Below are 23,717 nucleotides of genomic sequence, written 5' to 3'. Positions count from 1 at the left end.
CACATGTTTGCCTTGCTAAATCATTATACAAAAGAAGAACCTGGGTGCAATCAAGCACATTCAGATTTCTTTTGCAGTATTTTGCACGCATGGCAGCGTTAATATAGAGCTGGAGGAGGGGATGTAAATGAACAGAGGTTGGGGAGAGAAAAGGATGGCGTGACAAAGATGCCTATACTCCAGTTTCAGCAGAAAGCTTGAAGATATTCCTAGTTAAACGTAGGAGTTAATTTCATTATTTAGAACATTACTGCCCTTCCTTTCTTATATAATAGAACCTTGATTTACCACTGCCCCTACTTGCAAACAATCCGACTCACAACCGCGGCAAACCCGGAAGTAAATACCGGGTTTGCCGTGATTTGCGCACGCGCAGAAGCAGCTTCTGTTGACTGCACATGCACAGAAGCGGCTGCTGCCATCTGCACATGCACAGAACGGCGCTGCCGCCGAATACGCATGCGCAGAACAGCACTTTTCCCAGCAACCCAGATCAACTCACAAACGGACCTCCAGAATGGATTCCGTGTGTGAGTAGAGGTTCCACTGTACTGTTCAAGGTGCCTAACATCAGAATAATAAACTACAATTTTTTTAAAAAAAAATAAACGGAAGAATCATAAGTCCTCAGCTAAAAGATTTAAAAAAACCAGTTGCTAGATAGATAGATGATAGATAGATGATAGATGATAGATAGATAGATGATAGATAGATAGATGATAGATATATTTCTTTATTTAATATGTAGTCTGTCCTTATCTCCTCCACAAAGGAGATGCTCAGAGCAGTTTATGAATATAAAAGCACACCTTGCAGGTGAGGGAGGCGGGAATTTGATCCTGTTTGCATTTAAAGGTGGACGATTCACCTTTTGGGGGAATTACATACATACCAAAACATTGCCATTCTTTAGAATTTGCGCTGCTCCAACTTTTGCACTTCTCCAGCCAAGTAGAGGGTACAAAACTGCACAAAGTGTGCATACAAATGAACATGTTAGTGAATGTAAAATGCAGAAATGCATTGTGTTAGGGAAATTCCCTTGCAAACATGTTCATAGGAGGGGAAATTCACTGATACGTTTTCAGGAGGGCTTAAAAAGAAAGATCCCAATCTCGCGTAGAAAAATGAAAGAAACTACATTCACAGATTTGCCCATTCCTAGGCTGGATCTACACTGACCTTTTTAACGTTAACGTTAGTAGAACGATATTAGATATATTGTTCTAAAAAGTCACAGGGTATACTGGTAAAATAAAAAAGGTTCCTTACCTGTTTCCACCAGAACAATGCAGTAGTTCCCCTGTTCTTGGTTCCTGCCTGCTCTGCAGCTCCTCAGGTGTTACATTTTAATAGTGCATTACTAACGTTACAAAGCCTAGGACTTGCCGATCAGAAGGTCGGCGGTTCGAATCTCCGCCACGGTGTGAGCTCCTGTTGCTCGGTCCCTGCTCCTGCCAACCTAGCAGTTCGAAAGCATGTCAAAGTGCAAGTAGATAAATAGGTACCGCTCTGGAGGGAAGGTAAACGCCATTTCCGTGTGCTGCTCTGGTTCGCCAGAAGCGGCTTAGTCATGCTGGCCACATGACCCGGAAGCTGTACGCCAGCTCCCTCAGCCAATGAAGCGAGATAAGCGCTGCAACCCCAGAGTCGGTCACGACTGGACCTAACGGTCAGGGGTCCCTTTACCTTTACCTTTAACGTTGCAGGCAAGACATCATATGTCCAAATACGTTATGATAACGTTATAAACCATGAGTGCAGATCTGCACCAGAGGAAGAAAACAAGGAGACAAGGAAGTCAGCACAGTACAAAAGCACCAGTAGAGCCACAGCTTTTGCCCAGCACCAACCTCCTCACCGCCTCACCTCTCCTACCATACCTCTTGGCACACAGCAGCGACCCACCTGTGCCAGGAAGTCTGCTAAGCACCAATGCCACCCTTCATCCACCGCCACTTGCTTTTTTTCTCCCTGGTTGATCTTGCTGCTGAAGAGAAAAGCCACTCTGTGGCTTGTCTCTTCAGCAAGAGAAATTAATATGAACAAGATAGCACATGAATCTCCATCTGCTTATGGTTCGCTCTCTTGTTACATCCACTAGAAATTACCTAGCTTCGTGAGGTTTAGGAATTGCAATCGAAATGTATCTGTTTTGCTTTTAAATGGGTGCATTGTAGGGATAGTGTCTGTTTGCCTGACTTGAGCTTGCAACTTCCTTTTCGTTTATTTATAAAGCCAGTGCCACTCATGCTAGCATGTTTTGAGCTTTCTGCTAATTTTCCAGAAGTATTTTTTTGCTTCTGCCACAGCTGTCTGTCCCTACCCTGAAAAGACTATAATGGTCAGTGGTAAAATTCTCTTGTAATGCTACATATTTCTACAGCGTGTTTCCTAACTGCACCAAACCTCAGTTATCCTTTTATCAAGAACAACACTTTAAGGCAGAACCCCATATTGCAGACAGGAGGACTGGGGGCAAGACAGAGTGGGTTACTTAAGGTCTTGCATAAAGTTCCTGTCTGAATCTGGATTTGAACTGGGATTTTTTGGCTCATCACCACTCCTCTCCATCAACTCTCCCAAAATGCTAATTTGCCACAGCTTACAGATGCTCATCTCCAAAGTTTTCAGTGTGTGATGTCGTATTGTGTTTTTACTGTTCTAGTACAGTCATACCTCTTATTGCATTTGCTTCGTGTTGCGGCTTTTCGGGTTGCGAACGCGGCAAACCCAGAAGTGTATACTTCCAGGTTTTGCCACGCATGCGCAGAAGCGTCTGCGTGCTTTGCACATGCACAGAAGCGCTCTATCGTGCTCCACACTTCCACAGAAGCAGCACTCTAGTTGCGGACTTTTCAGGGTGTGAATGGCACCTCGGAACAGATCATTTCTGCAACTAGAGGTACCACTGTATTTTTGTGGGGAGCTGCCCAGAGTGTCTGGGGCAACCCAGTCAGATGGGTGGCATATAAATAAATGATTATTATTATTAATAATAATTCAAAGGGCAGTGGTCATGCAAACTTACGAATTAGAATGCTTTCACAAACAGGGGTGTCTTTCCAACCCATCCTAAAAACCAAGAACACACACACAAATGCAAATTTCTTCGTCCAGGAGGCAGCAGCGGAGCAAGCCAATCAGGTGCCTAGGGTGGCGCGCATGCTGTGCACCCAGGGTGGGGCCAGCCACGGATGGGGGCAGGATGCTCAGCAGGGCCTCCGAGGAGTCTGCCTGCCATCTCCCACTCAGTCGCTCTTCAGCTGAGGGGGAGGCGGCGGGCGGACCGTTTGGGGCAGAGCGGAGCCTGCGGGCAACCAAGCCACCATGTTACTCCCAGGAGAGACGCGTGGCTCCACCTGGCATTTTGTCACCCCTCAGGGGTGACACCCGGGGCAGCCTGTTCCCACTGCACCCCCCTTCCTCCGCCCCTGCCAGGAGGTCCTACTGCAAGGCTAGTAAACCTTTTTCTTTCTTTCTTCTTTTTTAAAAAATATTTGTTATTGAATGATTTTATGTTACAAAAAAGCATTACAACCATACTACCACAAAATATGGGACGCGGGTGGCGCTGTGGGTAAAACCTCAGTGCCTAGGACTTGCCGATCGCATGGTCGGCGGTTCGAATCCCCGCAGCGGGGTGAGCTGCCGTCGTTCGGTCCCAGCTCCTGCCCACCTAGCAGTTCGAAAGCACCCCCAAGTGCAAGTAGATAAATAGGTACCGCTTTATAGCGGGAAGGTAACGGCGTTTCCGTGCGCTGCGCTGGTGCTGGCTCACCAGAGCAGCTTCGTCACGCTGGCCACGTGACCCGGAAGTGTCTTCGGACAGCGCTGGCTCCCGGCCTCTAGAGCGAGATGAGCACGCAACCCCAGAGTCGGACACGACTGGCCTGTACGGGCAGGGGTACCTTTACCTTTACCTTTTACCACAAAATATAATTGAGAAATAAAAATTACATACATCCATATTTTGTTTGTTATGTTATATATTGTCTTATTTCCTCCCAAACATTCCATACAACTCACACACGCACGCACGCGCGCGAAAGAGAAAAAAATAATGATGAAATAATGAAAAATAATAATTTTCCCCTTTTACCTTACAAAATCTTTTCTTCAATTCTGACTTCCTGTCAAGTCCCTTTGCATATGTTTTCTCTTACAATTGAATGTACCCAAAACAATAAACCTTTCTATATAAATTTTCCAGTACATTCAGAAAACATAATAAATCCTTAATTGTTATCCACCTCCTTTTACTTCCTTTGTCACTCGAATGCTAGCACGGAGTCAAAACTGTTATTGTATTTTTGAACATATCTTCTATAACCGTCCCATTTTTCCAAAAAAAAATTGCTTTGAGTTTCCTCTGAGTTTGCTAGTCAATTGAGCCATCTCCACAAATTCCTGTAATTTGATTTGCCAATCTGTTATTTGCAACCTGAAGGTCCCTTGCCTTCAGGGACCCCATTCCTCCAGGGGCCACCTGCCAGTGGGGCGCAGGGCCCAAAGCAAATGTGGGTGGGGCCAGGAGTGAAAGTGAACAACAGAGCAACAGATGCAAAGAAAGGAGAAAAATATGAAAGAAATTACAGTAAAATGGGAGAGGGACCTGGGACATACGATCAAACCCAATATTTGGAATGAATTATGGACTAAAAATATAAAATTCACGGCTTGTTTCCTTATAAGGGAAAATCTTTATGAAAATGTACTATAGGTGGTACCTGACCCCTGTAAAACTTGCAAAAATAAATAAATCAAACAATAACAAATGCTGGCAATGTAAGGAACAGATAGGAACATACTACCATATGTGGTGGTCCTGTCTAGAGATACAAAGATTTTGGAACATGATTTATGAAGAGATAAAGAGATTGATAAAAACTACATTTAGCAAGAAACCGGAAGAATTTTTACTAGGAATGGTTTCAGATAATATTCCCAAAAACAAAACTAGGCTATTTATGTATGCAACGTCAGCAGCAAGGGTTATAGTGGCAAAACACTGGAAAGATAAAAATACACCCACTAAAGAGGAATGGGTAGTCAAATTGTGCGAGTACTTGGAGCTCGCAAAGCTGACAGATGCAATAAGAGATAAACCTAAAAAAATGGTGAAAGAAGAATGGGAATGTTTAAATAATTATTTAGGGGACAAGGGCTCAACAAGAAAGACCTGGCTATGTCTAGAATGATACCGCATAGAGAAATGCTCCCTGATACCAAGATGAGGGATCCCTTTGGAATGCAGATAGAGAGAATTGATAAGAATAATGATCTGTTGTGAGCTTGACGGAAGTGTGCAATAGATGAGCTTTCCTGCTTTGGCTCATCTTCCTTTTTCTTTTTCTTTTCCCCCCTATTTTTCTTTTTTCTTTTCTTTTATCTTTCCCATAGTTGCTTATGTTCTGTGTCATGTACTTCGATATTTTTTGTAGTTTTTTTTCATTACTATTAAGGAATTTTCCTTTGTAATTTTGGTTGTCTATATTTATATGTACTTGTTTAAAGCAAAAAAAGAGTTTTTTTAAAAAAAAACAGAGCAACAGATGTGACTCTTATCTTTGCATAGATATCTCATAGAATCTCATAGAATCAGAATTGGAAGTGACTCTCAGGATCATCTATGTGGGACGCGGGTGGCGCTGTGGGTAAAAGCCTCAGCGCCTAGGGCTTGCCGATCGAAAGGTCGGCGGTTCGAATCCCCGCGGCGGGGTGCGCTCCCGTTCCTCGGTCCCAGCGCCTGCCAACCTAGCAGTTCAAAAGCACTCCCGGGTGCAAGTAGATAAATAGGGACCGCTTACTAGCGGGAAGGTAAACGGCGTTCCGTGTGCGGCTCTGGCTCGCCAGATGCAGCTTGTCACGCTGGCCACGTGTCAGGGAACTGCCATCGGAGCCTAGAGTGGAGGTAAGGCTCCCTAACAATGCAGGAGAAGGGACCAGCAGGGAGAGAGAGAACACTTCCTTTGAGGAAGGAAATAGGAGTGACACCAGGAAGCAAGGGGGGGGGACTGCGGAGAGAGGGCTCCGAGACTCTTCCACAGAGAGCAGCGGGGAGAGCCCAGGACCTCCGTTGGGCACACCCACTCTGCGCAGGAGACTTCCACGCAGGGAGGCTAGGCGGAGACTTGGCGTCAAAGAGCTTCTATGTTGGAAGAAGTTCAGGAAACGCCCACTGACGGATTCTGCCAGCGACTGACACAGCCATGGAGAAAGGGCTGTCCAGCCAGGGAAAGGTTCAGCCAGGCAACGTTGCCTAGAGCTGCAGCACCCTTTACGCACAAGCAACCCCAATTCCCTTTACACCACGTGACCCGGAAGTGTCTGCGGACAGCGCTGGCCCCCGGCCTCTTGAGTGAGATGGGCTCACAACCCCAGAGTCTGGCAAGACTGGCCCGTATGGGCAGGGGTACCTTTACCTTTACCTTTACTCAGGATCATCTAGTCCAACCGCCTGCCATGCAGCGATATTCAGCTGCCCCCTTACAGGGATCAAACCTGCAACATTGCCATTGTCAGCACCGCACTGTAACCAACTGAGCAAAATCCAGAGTTTTCTGCCCACCCCCCCCACCACCTGTCTTGATCCAGACATTATCACAGCTCAAAGGCACATTCCAGCCAGGCCAAAGCACTCAAGGCAGGTGTGGAGCAGGGTTGCTGGTGAGAGTCCCAAGGGCCAGATACAAGTGCGCAGGAAGCCACATTCATCCCTCAGGCCCCGAGGTTCCCCCATCCCTGCTCTGCTGTCATTTGAGATTGCACAAGAGAGATCTCCCGGTAAATTGCACCCAAGCGTCATTGATGGTTTACTGGATCCGTCTGCATTCCTGGTTCATGAGAAATCTGCTCTGAAGTGCAGTTAGGAGCACCGCTTATGTTTTGGTTGTATTGTTCCGTGGCTTGTTTTCCTGTGCTGAATCATTTCGCTTTCTCCACTCTACCGAGAAAATAGAATACCACTGTGGATGTCGATGAGAATGAATATTCCCCAGGAGAACAGTTGGGTTTTCAAAAGCATTTCACGCACTTTTTGCAACTCTGTCTCAAGAACAACATGGGCAGAATTTCAGGACAGGATCATTAGCAGTTACATACAGAAGTATACAGTCCTTGAGGAGAATCCATAACTCAGTGGTAGATCCTAAGCTATGGATGCAGAATGTTGCAGGTCCTGTCCCAGGCATCTCCTGTTAAAAGGATCTAAAGGATCAGGGCTGAGGAAGACCCTGGAGAGACCCTGCTATTCAGATGAAACAATATTGGCATAGAACAGTCTTCCCTGCCCTAGTGTTTTCGACTACAACTTCCACCAGCCCCATCCAGTATGATCAAGGGTCAAGGATGATGGGAGTTGTAGTCCTACAACCTTCAGAGAGCCTTCCCTAAGTTGAAACCTTGTTGGCTGGGGCTGATAGGAGTTGTAGTCCAGAACATCTGGATAGCACTTGGTGAGGGCTGCCCTAAAGGGGCTCTGCAGAAACTAACTTCATATGTTTTATAGCAGAGGTCGCCAATGGATGCGGTTGCACTGCTGAGATCTTCCCCCAAAGTGCCTGAGCTTTTCCACCCACTGCCCCCTTGGCCATGAGGGGCTGAGGTCACCCTTTCCTCCCTACATCGAGATGAAACAGGAAGTTGGAAAATGGACTAGGGTTACCAGATGTCACCGGTTCCCAGGGGCAGTCCCCAGATTTGCAAATCTGTCCCCGGGAAACGTGGCAGCGGCAGCCTCAACAGCTTCAGCAGCTGCTCGCTGCCCACTGACATGGCGCCCGCCATTTTTACTTGCTGGAACTTCCGGCGAGGAGAAATGGCGGGCGCCACTCAGCGAGCAGCTCCTGAAGCCAGCCAGAGCCAACTGCGCTACCAGGTTGACTCCGGGCTGCTGACTGCAGTTGCCGCCGCCACTGCCGAAGGGGAACCGGGGACGTCTGGCGGTACAGATCTCCTGCCCCCTTCCCTCTTTGTTTTGACTGATCGGGTGAGGCTCAGGAGTTGCAGGCGGGTGGCCATGGCCCAGTTTTTTAAAAAAAAACGCTGCACATTTATGTTTCACAGGGTGCGAAAGAAGGGCTTTGCACCTTTATACAATCTGCATGTGTGCTTGGGCCCAGGGTCTTTTGCCTCTCTATCCCCACTGCTGACTCCCTGTTGCTACTCAGCTTCAAAAAAAAAAAAAAAAAGGATCCCTGGATTCATTGAAAAAAATTCATTGAAAAAAAATACCCTTACCCTTTCAGCTCTATGGCTCTGTCCAAGGCACAGATTGAAAAAGTGAAGTTTCTGTGTGTTAGCCTTCCATCTTCCTGTCTCTTGTGGGGTGTGGGGGCTGATCCAGAAGAGGTGGTGAACCAGAGCAGGTGACACACCCATGGAAGTTGCTCAAAGTTCCAGGTTTTCCAATGGGTCCCAAAAGATCCCATGTTTTCTGTGTTTCTTTGTGCCTATTTAGTAAAGAGCAGTGGGATCAAATGTCGATGCTAAATATTAGGCCTCTCAGTCCTCATTGGGTTTTTTGCTTCCTTGCCAAACTGGAACAGATGCAAACAAGTGGGGCACCCGCATCATTTCACGAAGGGCACTTTCTCTTTATCTCAACAGGAGACTGGCTCGCTCCACCTTGCTACTTATTCCACTGTTTGGGATTCATTACACGGTGTTTGCCTTCTATCCAGAGAATGTCAGCAAGAGGGAGAGGCTGGTCTTCGAACTGGGACTGGGATCTTTCCAGGTGAGTATGCATCAAAATGGGGACGTGGGTGGTGCTATGGGTTAAACCACAGAGCTTAGGTCTTGCCAATCAGAAGGTCAGCGGTTCGAATCCCCACGACGGGGTGAGCTCCCGTTGCTCGGTCCCTGCTCCTGCCAACCTAGCAGTTCAAAAGCACATCAAAGTGCAAGTAGATAAATAGGTACCGCTCTGGCGGGAAGGTAAACGGCATTTCCATGCACTGCTCTGGTTTGCCAGAAGCGGCTTTGTCATGCTGGCCACATGACCCGGAAGCTGTACGCCGGCTCCCTTGGCCAATAAAGTGAAATGAGCGCCGCAACCCCAGAGTCGGCCACGGCTGGACCTAATGGTCAGGGGTCCCTTTACCTTTACCTTTTATGCATCAAAATAGCCTGTGTCCATCTGCCTGCCTGCTCATCCACTCCAGATAAGGAGAGGGGAAGGACATATCTCAGTGGTAGGATTATGGTAAATGTAAAGGACCCCTGGTTGGTTAAGCCAAGTCACATTTGACTATGGGGTGCAGCGCTCATCTCCACTTTCAGGCCGAGGGAGCCGGCGTTTGTCCACAGACAGCTTTTCCGGTGCACCCCATGTGGCCAGCATGACTAAACCGTTTCTGGCGTACAGACCGCCGTGATGGAAGCCAGAGCACACGGAAACACAATTTACCTTCCCAACGCAGCAGCATCTATTAATCTACTCGCACTGATATGCTTTGGAACTGCTAGGTTGGCAGTAGGTGGGACAAAGCAACGAGACCTAACGCCATAGGTCTGCCTACCTTACAGTCGGCAAGCCAAAGAGGCTCGGCGGTTTAGTCCACAGTGTGTCTGCTTTGCATGCAGAAGGCACCCAGATTCAATTCCTAGTGACTTTCGGCAGGTTGGGGATAAGTAACTATACAATCTCTAGAAGACATCTGAAGGCAGCTCTGTATAGGGAAGTATTAAAAAATATATATTTCATTATGTTTTTATATAATCATTGGAAGTTGGAAGTCGCCCAGTGTGGCTGGAGTAACCCATTCAAATGGGTGGGGTATAAATAATAAAAATCATTATTATGGAAAAGGACGTCCCTATTTTCATTAGAGAAATGTTGGTGGGTATGTAAGAGTAGACCCATTGGAATGAATGGACACGGCTAACTTGGGCTTATGAGTTTCCGTAGGTTTGCTTTAGTTGGCTCTTGTTCTCCCGCAAAGAAGAAAATGGGCAGCAACAGGGGGTTTCTGCTGTGTGTGCAATTTCCCCCCTGTGAGTGTACCTTCAATTGCTTTTTCTGCGGCTGGCTCCTTCCGTCAAGAAGCAAACCAGAGCAGCCATAAGTCTGTGCACAACCACCTCCACTTCCAGGTTCGCTTGTAGCTCCCTGTTCTCTTCCACTTAGTCTACGTTCATACCACACATTCAAAGCACAATGATACCACTTTGAGCACTTGTCGCTGCCTCAAAGGATTCTGGGAGCTGTAGTTTGTTAAGGGTGCAGAGAGTCGTTAGGGGAGACCTCTATTTCTCCCCCCCCCCCCGAGCTACAATTCCCAGAGTTCCCTTGCAAGAGGGGTTGATTGTTAAACCGCTCTGGGAATCATAGCACTGGGAGGATAATAATGTTTAATGTTTAATAGACTATTGTATTTTAATATTTTGTTGAAAGCCACCCAAAGTGGGCTGGGTATAAATTATTATTATTATTATTATTATTATTATTATTATTATTATTATTATTATTATCTCTGCAACTTTTTTATACCACAGATGCTCTCAGGATGGCAGGGCAGGGGGCATTCCTGGTTTTGCTGCTCCACAGCAGACATTTCAACTGAATTCTGATGTTATAGCTTTAGCTGATTTTTTTTACCTTTATTGTATTGAGTTAAAGGTACACTGCTTAGGAGGTCCCAGTAACCGAGCGGCATATAAATTGTCGAAATAAAATAAAGAACGACCCGCTGGGTGGCAATAGTGCTGTGACATTGAAGCATCGCAGAACAACTAATGAAATGGAATGATGTGCAAATCCATCAGTGATGCTCTACTATTGCGTCAGTGAAACGTTGCAGAATACGTCCCCTCCCCCCCCCCAAAAAAACCAGCAGTTTGCGCAGAGTGTGAACCTGCAATTTTCACTGCATCTGTGTGGGAATGTTCAGGGAGGCAGGAGAGGATATGTCGTTTATCAATATCCTTCCTAACTTGCGCTAGCAAGTTCTATAACTTAGCAGAGTTTTACATTCCCCTTTAAATGCACAGCAGGTAGCTGGTTGCAAGCTTGTTTGAGCTTCTCAATATAGAATCCTGGAAAGATCCCTTATTTCCCTCTTAAAAGAATAAACACGCCACAATCTTATTTAAGATATATAAAAGTAGTTTACTCACATCATCAGTTCACAGTTGGATCCCTGAAGGCAGACTTAGTTAGAGATATATATACATGTGGATCTACCTCATATGGGGTGTCACTGCAGCTCACATGACGAAAGGAAAATGGAAAAGAAGGGAGGAGGGCTACATGCCTTGTGCTTTTGATACCTGGACAGGTAAGGTCATGCCCACCTTTGGTCACATGCAAGAGGAAGTATGTCCCAGCCCAGGAGGAAACAGGAAGTTTTCAACTGGCTGGTCCAAACATTCCCTTGCATGTCCACTCTAGGAAAACAAGGAATGTTGTACTTGACTGCTACTTATGTATCACATCCCACAATCTGAACAGCTGCCTGTTCCTCTACTCTTCCCCACAGGGCTTCGTGGTTGCTGTACTCTACTGCTTCTTGAATGGGGAGGTAAGACTTTTCATAGAATTGTAGAGTTGGAAAGGATCCTGGGGGTAAACCCGAGCAACGCGGTCCAGGTCCGGTCCTGAATCCAAGGGTTCCATGAGGAGTCAGTCTGACAGGGCCAAGGCATGACACAAGGCAGGAAGCCAGGCTAGGTCAGGCACAGGGTCTCAGGCAGGTTCTAGCAAACAGCAATGTTGCTCCCGCAACCTGGGGCGGGGTCCGACAGCCTTTTATCCATGTCGGGGTAACGGCCGGTCCTGATCCCCCAATGACTCACCTCCCTAACTCGCCCGGAGGCGAGCACTCCTCCTGCAAGTACTCACGTCTCTCCTTCTCTCAGACCTGAGTCTCTGCAGCTCGGGAGACGTCGGTGGGTTACTAGACCCAGAGGCCGCCTCAGCCTCCCCTGACCCAACCGGTAGTGAAGCAGCTGTAAGTGATGGCCCAGCTGAAGGCAATGAGGTAATCCCCGCATCTGGAGCCAGGGCAGGCTCAGGCCCCTGACTCGGCCCAGCTGGTGCTTGTTGCAGGGGAACCTGTGCAGACTGTGGCTCTTCAGAATCAGGCCCCAGACTTGGTTCAGGTGCTGCCTGAGCAGAGGATCCGGTGTGGACTGAGACTCCTCTGGTTCTGAGTCTGAGCCTGAGTCCCAGGCCATCACACTGAGCGTCATCTAGGTCAACCCCCACCCTCCCCCCAGCAATGCAAGAATCTTGACTGAAGCATCCATGACAGATGCCCACATTTTTCCTTCTTCCTCCCCTAGATGTATAGCCTGGTTCCTCCCTGCATTTTCCCCTTCCATTCTGGGTCTCTACAACCATTCACTGCCTAATCTACCCCCGGTGGGCTGTGACTTCTCTTCTCTCTGCACACACCAAGCTTGGGTGGTCCTCCGGAGAGGCATCATCCACTGCAATGTACGAAGCCATAATAATAAATGAGAGATCGCCCAAAGCCCACAGTGTGTGTAACCAGTTGCATGGGACTCTTTGGATCCTGACCATCGTTTAGCACCTTCTAATGCTTTTGTTGAAGGCAGTAGGTCTCTTGGAATCAAAGTGGACAGTTGCACTCAGATCCTGATTTTGGGCTCCTTGTAAGTGTTGGAAAAATGCCTGGGTATGGCTGCCAACTTCCCAAGTCTTTGGGGTCTCTCTCCAGTGCTCCTCTCTGGCTATAAATCTCCCTCAGTCCAGAGAGACCGGTAATAGGTGACCCTTCTCTCCTGAAAAGAGCACGCCAGTCTTCTGGCATATCATAGCAGAAGAAAGACTCAATCGCAGTTCTACTTTATTTACAGTCTTATATACAGAGACTCCATCAGTACGTCTGTGCTCTCTGAACACCAGTACAGAAAACCAGCGACACACACAGAAGTGAAACTAAACTTCCAATAGTACTCAGAAGGAAGCGATAATACAGACTTCCTTTCTCATGACACTTACATGATGTATACAATCATAGTACCACTCGCTGGAGCAGCTCAGATAGATAAAAATCCTAACAGTAAGCACCTGGGATACTGTCTTATCCCTTATCTATTCAGTAGATCACTGTGGCCTGCAGGAGAGCTTTTCTTGTAAGGTCTTAAGATCTCAGAAGCTCATTCAGCAGGAACTCTGAGCAGGGCCTTTAATATGAATGCCCCAGTGCTGTGGAATAACATTCCTTATGGGATAAGACTGGTGCCCTCTATCTGCACTTTCCAGAAACAATGGAAGACATGCATGTTCCAAGACACTAAATGAGGCTTTACCATGAACGTCTACTTGTTAGAGTTTAAGACTTGCTATTCACGCATATGCTGATTTTGTGTTAAATTATGTTATGTGTAAATCGCCTTGAGATGGTGGTTCAGAAGGCAAGTAATAGATCAATGATGATAAAAATTGATTTTAAGAAAATATGATTGCCCACTGTGAGCATAAGATGCTGGAATCGGTAGTGGCGCTCGCCCTGTGGAATGCCCTCCCATCAGATGTCAAAGAGATTAACAACTACCTGACATTTAGAAGACCTTTGAAGGCAGCCCTGTTCAGGGAAGTTTTTAATGTGTGACATTTTAATGTATTTTTAATCTTTGTTGGAAGCCGCAAAGAGTGGCCCATCAGCCAGATGGGTGGGTACAAATAATAAATTATTATTATTATTATTATTATTATTATTATTATGGAATAGGTGGGCCTTGGGCCTGATCCTGCCGCAGAGCTCTTCTTGCATTCTTACCGCTTCTGTGTTTTGTTGAAAGACAACTAAAAATATAGAAACTTCTGTCAGCATGTTCCCAAGCGGCTAAGTACATTAAAAAATGACCTTTTAAAGTTTCTCCCTAAAGGTGCAGTCAGAAATAAAGAGGAAATGGAGGAGCTGGAAAGTCAACCGGTACTTTGCTGTGGATTTCAAGCATCGCCACCCCTCCCTAGCAAGCAGCGGTGTGAACGGGGGGACCCAGTTGTCCATTCTGAGCAAGAGCAGCTCACAGATTCGAATGTCGAGCATAAATGCGGAGAACCTGGCGACATGAGCGCATAAGCCATCTTCCTTCCCCTCCCCAAAGGGGGGGGGAGGGGAGAGAGAAAAGCTCCCTTTGGAAACAAAACAACATCATCAACAACAACAAAAAGGTCATAATTAATTTTGGTGGTGTGGGGTGGTTGTGTCTGTCTCTGTGTTTTGTTTTAAAAGAAAAAAAAACCCACCTCCCTTTTATTAAAAAAAAAGAGAGGCAGAGAAACAAAGTTGTTCTGGAAGCATGAGACGTCATCCCTGAGGGGTGGATAAGGCATTGGAGAGGATTGTAAATATGCAACTGAGATCATCCGGACCAAAAAAAAAAAAAGAAGGCATTCAACTCATCCACCATCTCAGCACGCTGCAAATAATTCCATTCTTGGCCTGCCATTTTTGGTGATTGTCCTCTGTCCCATTGTGAATTTTGAGTGCCAAGCTGATACCTGTGAATGAACCATGTATATTCATCTCCAATGCATCTCCCTCTGTCTTGGGCTAGTCTCCGCATCCTCTTTCATGACATAGAATGTAGCCTAAATTCTTCACTGGATGCACGACCAACCTCGATGAGATGATGGTTGCGATGGATCCCACCAGTGGCTGCCCAAGTGTGAGGCATCCAATGAGGTTGTGCAGAACTGCGCCATGTGGACAGCAGCCACTCGATGGATGGAAAAGCCATGCCCAGCGAAAATGGAGCCAACCGGTGTATTCCGTCCTCCAGGAATGTATTAGAAAGCTTCTGTTATGCTGTGAATTTTCTAAAAGGGTTGTCCAAGTTAAGATAGAGCTATATTTTTGAGGTTGATGGGGGGAGGGGCTGCTTCTTTTTTTAAAAAAAGTGGAAAATATCTATCTACATATATCCCCCACATTAAGTCTACATGAATTCCTTGAAGGTCAATTCCTCCGGACTACATGCAAAACCTTCTCCACTGATACATTTCCACAGAAATAAGGATGTAACTGGTAGTTGTGACCCCCGACGGCACAAGCTGGTTGTGTGCCAGGGTTCACGTCGAAAGGGCTAAGCAATTTTTGTGGGTTCTACATAGCTAAAACAGGGGGGTCCATTTGGGTGGGTCACAGAAGGTCCAAGATCCAATGCTGTGGCCAAGAAATAATATAGACTTTGGAAGTGGGGAAACTTGTGTTTAGGTTGAGGCACTTCCCACGCCCCCCCAGGGGAGAGTTTAGTTTGTTTAGGAAATCATTAATGCCTTCAATATAGGTTCGAGTGGGGAATTTCTTCCTCGCTCCTGCCTTCTAGTCAGAGCCACAACCGAAACATAGCTACTTCAGCCGAATTAAAACAATGATGTCAATTCTCAGGAGACTTTGTGCATTGCATGAAGGCCTCTGGACTTTTTATCGTTCCTCTGTGGATTGTATGAGCCTGTCTTAGATGTTTCAGATCCTCTCTAATCTTTTAATGTGAGTGTGTGAGCTTGCCTGTTGTGTGTGTACATTAGAGAGGGGGGGAAGTGTTGCTATTTTGTTAATGAATGCAAGCTGAGGCCAAGAAAGTTGCAACGAAAGGGCTGGTTCTTTCTCCTTTGTTTAAATGAACGGGGTTTTTAAATAATAAAATAAATAAAGTGTTTCAGGGGGGGGGTGGAGAAGAAGAAGTGGACCATAGGAGCAGGGAGGCATGGGGAATCTGACTCTGCGGATGTTGATGGACTACAATTCCCATCGTTCCCAACCTCCCTGAGGTTGATGGGAGATGGAATCCAACCAAATACAGAAGATCATCTAGAACGGGGTTGACCAACTCCCGAGAGACTGCGATCTACTTTCAGAATTAAAATCTGGCAATGATCTACCCCTGCTTTTGGGGGGTTCAGGTCTAAGTTGTTGAGCTTCTTTTAGGGAGGAGGAAAGCCCCATTTTTATACTTCCTTAGGAAGGAAGTTCCGTTTTTTGGAGGAGGGGGGTTAAAGGCAAGGGTCAAAGGGGAAAAAGTCACTCACAATAATATCTCTTTGAATGAAAACAGCCACAGAGAGAAAGCTCCATCTTCCCTTCCACTGATCAGACAACAATGGAAGGTGGGGCGAGGGGGTGGGACAGGAGTCAGTTTAAACGACACTGAGGAAAGGGAGCCAGAGAGCGACCCACAATCTACCAAAACCTCGCGGGGATCTACCAGTAGATCATGATCAACCTGTTGGACATCCCTGATCTAGAACATACAGAGGACCATAGGCTCCCCATCCCTGAGCTAGAGCTTGGTCCGTACATGTTGAGTAGCACAATCTGCTCCTTCATCATACATTGGGGAAGGGCCATAGCTTAGTGGTAGAGCATCTGCCTTGAAAGCAGAACATCCCGGGTTCAATCCCCAGCATCTCTAGGTAGAGCTGGCAGGGACCCCTTGCCTCAAATCCTGGAGAGTCGCTGCCGCACAGTGTAGACAGCAGTGGGCAAGATAGAGCTGGAGCAATGGTCTGACCCAGTTCAAGGCAGCATCCTGTTTTCCTGTGTTCCTAATCTCATGCCATGCATGGACCAGTTTGTCAGCTTCAACACACATTAGCTGCCATCTTGGCTCCAGTGTCCATGGAAAAGAAGCTCCAGGAGAAATAGCTTTGCACACCTTGTGCATCAGGATATCCAACACAGCCTGCTGGCTAAGCAAGGAACAGCCACAGTGGTGCCCTCTGGGTGATAATGAACTACATTGACCATCATCCTTAGCCATTGGCTGTGCTGCCTGTGCCCACTGGGCAATGTAGTCCAACCATCCTTGAAGGGCACCAGGTTAGCTGCTACCTCTGGGCTAAGCCATGTATGGTGGCCCATCAGGTCCTCCACAACCTTGTCCCTCCCTTGTTTGGCCAGGTGGTTTATCAAGTCCCATTTGGCTCAGTGGGTCACCGGTTGTGTTGAGAACAATGCATGAGTTCCCTTCGGTATCAGAGAGAGCTGGGCATAAACACTCCATGCCCCCATGCAGTCTTCTAGTGGCATCAAAGGGGGAATGGAGGTCCATATTAGCATTGAGCTCTCTGGGTTTCTGGAAAGGGTAGTCACCGCTTAGGAGCCTTGACTGCAAAGTCTCCTTGGTGCCACTCCCAACCCACTACTACATATGGGATGGTTGTCACAGGCTGAAAGTTACCTGCTTGCAAATCCTTGCATAGCACCTAACAGATACCTCCAGCTGCCGGCTTAGGAGGTGGGTTGGACACTACCTCATGGTAATTGTAGCCATCGCATCTTAGCAGAGCAACCATGGGGTGAAACAAAACTGACTGGGATCCAGAAGGCGGTTGCCCCATTTGACCAGCCCTGGGGGTGAGAGAAGCAAAGGCATATGGGACTCTTCCCATTCCAATGACTGGATCATGGCCACTGTGTACAAAAGCTCCTTTTCCTTCTTTCTGGATTTTGTTCGCTCACGTCGTGATGTTGTGTGAAATGTATTTTTTTTCAATATATATCTATAAATCGTTTGTTTGTTTTTTAAAGAAATGAGCAAATGGATGTGTCCATTTAGACCAGGGGTCAGCAACCTTTTTCGGCCGTGGGCCGGTCCACCGTCCCTCAGACCATGTGGGGGGCCGGACTATATTTTGAAGGAAAAAATGAATGAATTCCTATGCCCCACAAATAACCCAGAGATGCATTTCAAATAAAAGGACACATTCTACTCATGTAAAAGCACACTGGTTCCTGGACCGTCCGCGGGATGGATAGAGAAGGTGATTGGGCCAGATCCGGCCCCCGGGCCTTCGGTTGCCTGCCCCTGATTTAGACTGTATTCACACGACAGTTTATTCTGCTTTCATTGTGTTTCCCTAACTGTTAAATATATTTGAGCTTTCACATGATGTGAAAGCCACTTCCAGGAATACAGAATAAGTTTAATGCTCATTTCCATGTTATTTGCAAATAGATTTCCCCCCCTGGAAGTAAGTAACAGGGAAATGAGCACCAAAGTCACACTATACTCCACGATATTTCTGAAATTGAAAGCTCATACTGTATGGAAGCTCTTGCGGAATGAAGAAATTAACAGTTAGGGAAACATCAGGAAAATGGAATAGACTGCCATGTGGATGGCGCATTGTGTTCTATTCCTGGAAGCGGCTTTTGAAGCTCAAACGTAATGTGAAAATTAAGTTAGGGAAACCTCATGGAAATGGAATAAAGGCGGCTTCCTATGTTCCTCTTTGGATTGGGTTCACGTTCCACCAAGTCACAAAGAAGTTTTAAATCACTGCAAAATTGGCAGTTCATTCTGAACTGTGATTGAAAGCAACAGTTATTTCTTTCAGATGGATCTCAGATCTGTTCCCAGTTGTGATGGTGCATGGGACCAAAAAACAAAACAAAACCCTATAAGTAGTAAACACAATTTATATCATCCAGAGCTTCTTGCTCACTATGATGCATGCAGAGTGACTTGCCCATTTGCTTCAATAGAGAGGGTAGTTCTGAGAGCCCATCCCTGGTTTTGCACAGATGGATCCCTCCTTTACATGGAGGTAAAACGAGAAGCCCTTGCGTGCAGGAGATCTGTGCCTGCATCAGAGCTTCTGTGCCAAACAACTGAAATTGCCAAGATTCCAGAACTGGCAACGGAGCAAATTTCAACCGTTCCATAGGATCTCCCAAGATTCAATGGACTGGATGTTTGCACGTACGCTGCAACCAGTCAATTGCACTGGTATCAAGGGATTATTTTGCTCAGATTCCACAGGGATCGCTGCAGCAAATTGCCAGGGATCCATTGAGAAGAATGGCCAAGGTTTTGAAGGCGTCGATGGAAGCAATAGGCACTCATTGAGTGCCAAAAGAAAATGTTGCCAGGGTCGAATGGCGGTCTGTGTAGCATAGGCACCAGTGGAGAAAAAGGTTCCAGTTCTATTGGCACCCAAGGAGAACGTGGCCCAGATTGTATCTCAGAAAGACTGCAAAGACCTTGTGGCTGCTTAGGACAACAGGCAGGTAACTCTGCATGTCTGGAATCTTGAAAGGCTTCCTCCTTTAAATGGCAGACGAGAGGTGGCTGGGTTGCTCAGACCCCTTGTATTTCCAGGCCAGACCACACACACACCCCTGGTCAAACTCAAAGCACAGGTGAAATTTGGCAAAAGGAAGGGGTGATGTTATTGTCACAGCTGGTTCTGAATGTAAGCTGGTTATCTTCTGGTGTTGACTCTTAAGCTGGCAATCTTTCTTATCAACTGAAAGAGAAGGTTTAGGAAGAAATGTCTTCGTCTGCATGTTATGGATATGAATACCATTTAAATTTATTGCCCACCCCTTCACTCTAAGGTCCCAGGGTAACAATTAAAACACAATGTCACCAACATTTGTGAAAAACTTAAATTTGCAAAAAAAATAAGGGCATCCTAAAAATATGCACCTCAGGTGTCAAAAGTTTGGTGCATCTTCAGCATTCATCAAAAGCTGTATAATTAAGATGTCAGATACATCTCTTTGCCCTGACTTTTGACACCTAAGACTCATTTTTCTATATCTTTGAATGGAAACTTACCAGATTTGTTTTTCCCACGCCAGGCCATGAACAAAGACACTTTCGAAATGATCACTTCTCTCAATTTTGTGTTGCAACCAATGTGCACAATTGGGTGCATATCAGTCAAAAGAGCATGCAAAACTATGATAGTGACAATAGCATACGAAAATGAATTCAGCTAATGGAAAACTGCAATTCATGTAATAGGCTGGAATTTCTATAACTATCTGTACTTGAGGAGAAATGGGTGCAAAAAAAAAGTGTTTATGAATTTTCATATTCTGATATGGAAATGGAGCAAACTGAATTTAAGATTAGAAAAATGAGGAACTGGTAGGAAATTAAATGTACCATCCATCCCTAGGGGCAACCAGAGAAGATGGACAGCTGAAGAGTTGACAGCAGAAGACAAATTCACCCCCAAGCAGCAGTAGTGATGATCTGATTTCCCCTCCAACCCAAGCTGCCCCCATGATTGAAGGTGTCCTAGAGAATATCCCCTCCAGTAGGCCTTTTCCACAGTGGCGTGCCTGAGTGGATGTACTTGGTGGCAGAAGTGGGTCACAGCCATTCGGATGCTCTGAGCTGCACTGGCTGGCTGGATCTAGCCACCAGTGAAACTCCCCACGATATCTGAGTGTGACGCTATGTTGGTGGCATTGTGGGAAATTTCAACCCAGCTGACTGGTGTTGCTCAGCGGGTCAGGCTGGAGGCACCAATGCTTATGAATACCAGTTGCTGGGAGCCACAGGAGACAAGAGAGGGCTCTTGTGCTTGAATCCTGCTTGCGGGTTTCCCATAGGCACCTGGCTAGCCACTGTGAGAACAAGATGCTGGGTTAGATGGACCTTTGGCCTGATCTAGCAGGCTCTTCGGGACGTGGGTGGCGCTGTGGGTTAAACCACAGAGCCTAGGAATTGCCGATCAGAAGGTCGGCGGTTCGAATCCCACGACAGGGTGAGCTCCCGTTGCTTGGTCCCTGCTCCTGCCAACCTAGCAGTTCGAAAGCATGTCAAAGTGCAAGTAGATAAATAGGTACCACTCTGGCGGGAAGGTAAACGGTGTTTCCGTGCGCTGCTCTGGTTCGCCAGAAGCAGCTTAGTCATGCTGGCCACATGACCCGGAAGCTGTCGCCGGCTCCCTCAGCCAATAAAGTGAGATGAGCGCCGCAACCCCAGAGTCGGCTACGACTGGACCTAATGGTCAGGGGTCTCTTTACCTTTATCCTTTAGCAGGCTCTTCTTGTGTTCTTAAAATACTGTAGAAACAGGGGAGGCATATCCGTGAAGCACCATCTCTGGTTACTGGAGCCCAGCAGCTGCCTAGGGATACTTGTGGTGGACCTTAGCCCTGCCTGTGACAAGGGGCTACTGCTTGGCAAGTCTGGTCTGTCTCCTTCATAGGAGGAGCTAATGGGGGGACCTACACATCCATCCAGTGTGGTGTAGTGGTTAAGAGCGGTAGACTTGTAATCTGGTGAACTGGGTTCACTTCCCCACTTCTCCACATGCAGCTGCTGGGTGACCTTGGGCTAGTCACACTTATTTGAAGTCTCTCAGCCCCACTCACCTCACAGAGCGTTTGTTGTGGAGGAGGAAGGGAAAGGAGAATGTTAGCCGCTTTGAGATTCCTTTGGGTAGTGATAAAGCAGGATATCAAATCCAAACTCTTCTTCATTATCCTCTCTAGCTTTCTCAGTTGTTGAAGGGAGTCCTACTGGATTCCAAACATCTGTGTCAACAGCAGCAGTAACTAGTAGCCAGGCTGGCAGGAGGACATTGTCAAGACTCCCTTGGCATCACCAGAGCAAATTGCCAAAACAAAACCCCCACCAGCACCAAACAGGCAAAACTCCTTTGATGCCCCAGTGGAGAACGTTCTTGAGTGTCAAGCTGAACTACGCCAAGGAAGGAACTGCCTCCAGGGAAGTCCATTTGTTTAGCTTGGGTTTTGAAGGGAAAAGATGCAAGGCCTTGTCCTGAATGATGCCCGTTAGCCACAGGATCTCCGGGGATGGGAAGTCAGGCAAGCCCATGCCCTGCTAACCTCTCCCATTGCACACTTGTCTTCCACCACTTGTGATGGTGGAGCAATTCAGTTGAATGAAAGGACAGGAGAGGTTGCCATTGCCACTCTTCCCAGTGAGTCCCTGGCCCAGTCAAATTTGGCAGAATTTCTCCTATGACCTCAATGAAATTGTCACCCCAATTTTTGCAGCCAGACAGGAGGACCACAGCAGTGTGCTGGCAGTTCCAGATCAGCATCAAGAGTGACCAAATAGTCAATAAATTGGAAGACACAATGTGTTTTGGAGATTGAGGGATGGGGTTTTATATACTGAAGCAGGATGGGTTCTTAGTGGTTGAGGTCACCCTACCCCAATGTCGGACGCAGGTGGCGCTGTGGGTTAAACCACAGAGCCTAGGACTTGCCGATCAGAAGGTCAGCGGTTCGAATCCCCGCGACAGGGTGAGCTCCCGTTGCTCGGTCCCAGCTCCTGCCAACCTAGCAGTTCGAAAGCACATCAAAGTGCAAGTAGATAAATAGGTACTGCTCCGGCGGGAAGGTAAAAGGCATTTCCGTGTGCTGCTCTGGTTCGCCGGAAGCAGCTTAGTCATGCTGGCCACATGACCCGGAAGCTGTATGCCAGCTCTCTCGGCCAATAAAGCGAGATGAGCACCACAACCCCAGAGTGCTCATCCATGACTGGACCTAATGGCCCTTTACCTTTTTACCCCTTTTACTTCTCTCCCCCTCCCCATATTAATGAATGGGTGGCCCTATTAACAAAATAAAAATGTTAGATCAATTCTAGAAGATGCTTAAGCTCAGGCTTTGCTGAATCTCCAAAGGAGCTTAAGCTCAGGCTTTGCTGAATCTCCAAAGGAAAAAGAATTTCTGGGGAAACCACCATCTGTTTTGATGGTATTGCATACATGATAAATAATAATGCTAAAGTCCAGAGCTGAGAGGGCTTCTGGTGAGAAGTCACTGGGAGATGACAATGCCAGCTGGGAGGCACTTTTAGAAGCAAGGGATAGAGAAAAGTGCATGGGGTGACTTATTTTCAAGAAAGAGGTCTTTGCAAGAAGGCTTCCTCTGAGACCTGGTACGCACATAATGCTAAGAGATGGTTGGTTTAAGTCAAGGTTTGCTTAACAAACCATGAGTTTGCCAAGAGTTGTGAAACAGACAACCCAACAAACCGTGGCTCGTTTCTCCTCTTTTCCAGCTGCTGTTGCCTCACCTTTGCACTCTGAAGAGTATCTGGTTCCAAAACATGGTTAAGGACTGGTGCTGGGTTCTAACATAAGGCCAAGCAATAGTTTAAAACAAACCAGGGTTGTTAGACAACAGCAAACCATGGCCTCAGATTGTGTTTTGTTGGCAGGAAACAAAGAATAGTGAAGCAACTGGCCAGGAATCACGCATAACACTAATAACTCATTGTTTAATTAACCATGGTTGAGTGATCTGTGTGTGAGCCAGGCCAATGTCTGCTTTCATAGATGATGTACAGACAGGATCATCCAAGATCCTTGGTGTCTCGGGATTCCACCTTTGATGCTGAAGCATCCAGAAGCTAGGGATTGACAATAATGGATCACTAAACTAGGGTTCTCAACATTTCCTGTTTAATAGAAAATGTGGAAAATTCAGTTTCTAGTGCCATCCATTTAATGCCTTTCACCAGTGCCAAAAGTTCTTCAAGAACTGGTTCTCTATGTGTATATTAAATTCCTCCCCTGTGCTACAAGTCCCCACTTCCTACAATGGTGTCCTTAAAGAGCTGACTCGTTTTGTGACCCTGTGCACACTTGCTTGAGGGTAAGCCTCACCTGTTACTTCTGAAGTGCTCAGGATTGTGCCCTCTGATACGTTTGGGTTTCCCATGAACCATTTTTGGGGAGCTGATGCTGAAGGTGTACCCAGAGCCAAGAGTAAAGCCAGCAATGTCATTGTTTCTAATGGGGCCTCTGCTCAAGCCTTCTCCTTATGCTGAATGTAAAAAATAATAATATCAATAATTTTAAAAATGAACATGGCGAATGGGCGGGCAGGGCACTGTTTGACGTGACCGTTTCCCTTTGTAAACCTTCGGAGCAGTAGAAACCCGGAGGCAGAACTGCTTTTCAAGGCGATGTAAATAAACAAGATCTTTTTCGCATTTCAACAGTGCTATGCCCCG

At 46.7% G+C, this 23,717-nt stretch overlaps 1 protein-coding gene across 10 annotated transcripts in view; it reads left to right on the top strand.

The window, feature by feature from the left end:
• ADCYAP1R1 (ADCYAP receptor type I) overlaps positions 1-22,382 on the top strand; it is a 141,780-nt gene extending 119,398 nt beyond the window's left edge. For 6 of the 10 annotated variants that reach the window (XM_053359201.1, XM_053359199.1, XM_053359204.1 and 3 more), the window contains 3 exons: positions 8,611-8,740; positions 11,484-11,525; positions 13,848-22,382. In XM_053359201.1, coding sequence (XP_053215176.1) covers positions 8,611-8,740; positions 11,484-11,525; positions 13,848-14,057 — 382 coding nt within the window. In that variant the 3' untranslated portion in view covers positions 14,058-22,382. The remainder of the gene's footprint in view (positions 1-8,610; positions 8,741-11,483; positions 11,526-13,847) is intronic. The other 4 variants (XM_053359202.1, XM_053359206.1, XM_053359205.1 and 1 more) reach the window with 1 other exon arrangement.
• Positions 22,383-23,717: the final 1,335 nt, after the last annotated feature.

The sequence above is a fragment of the Podarcis raffonei genome, chromosome 12 (assembly GCF_027172205.1).
Source record: "Podarcis raffonei isolate rPodRaf1 chromosome 12, rPodRaf1.pri, whole genome shotgun sequence".
NCBI lineage: Eukaryota > Metazoa > Chordata > Lepidosauria > Squamata > Lacertidae > Podarcis > Podarcis raffonei.
This window is presented reverse-complemented; position numbering and strand designations above follow the sequence as displayed.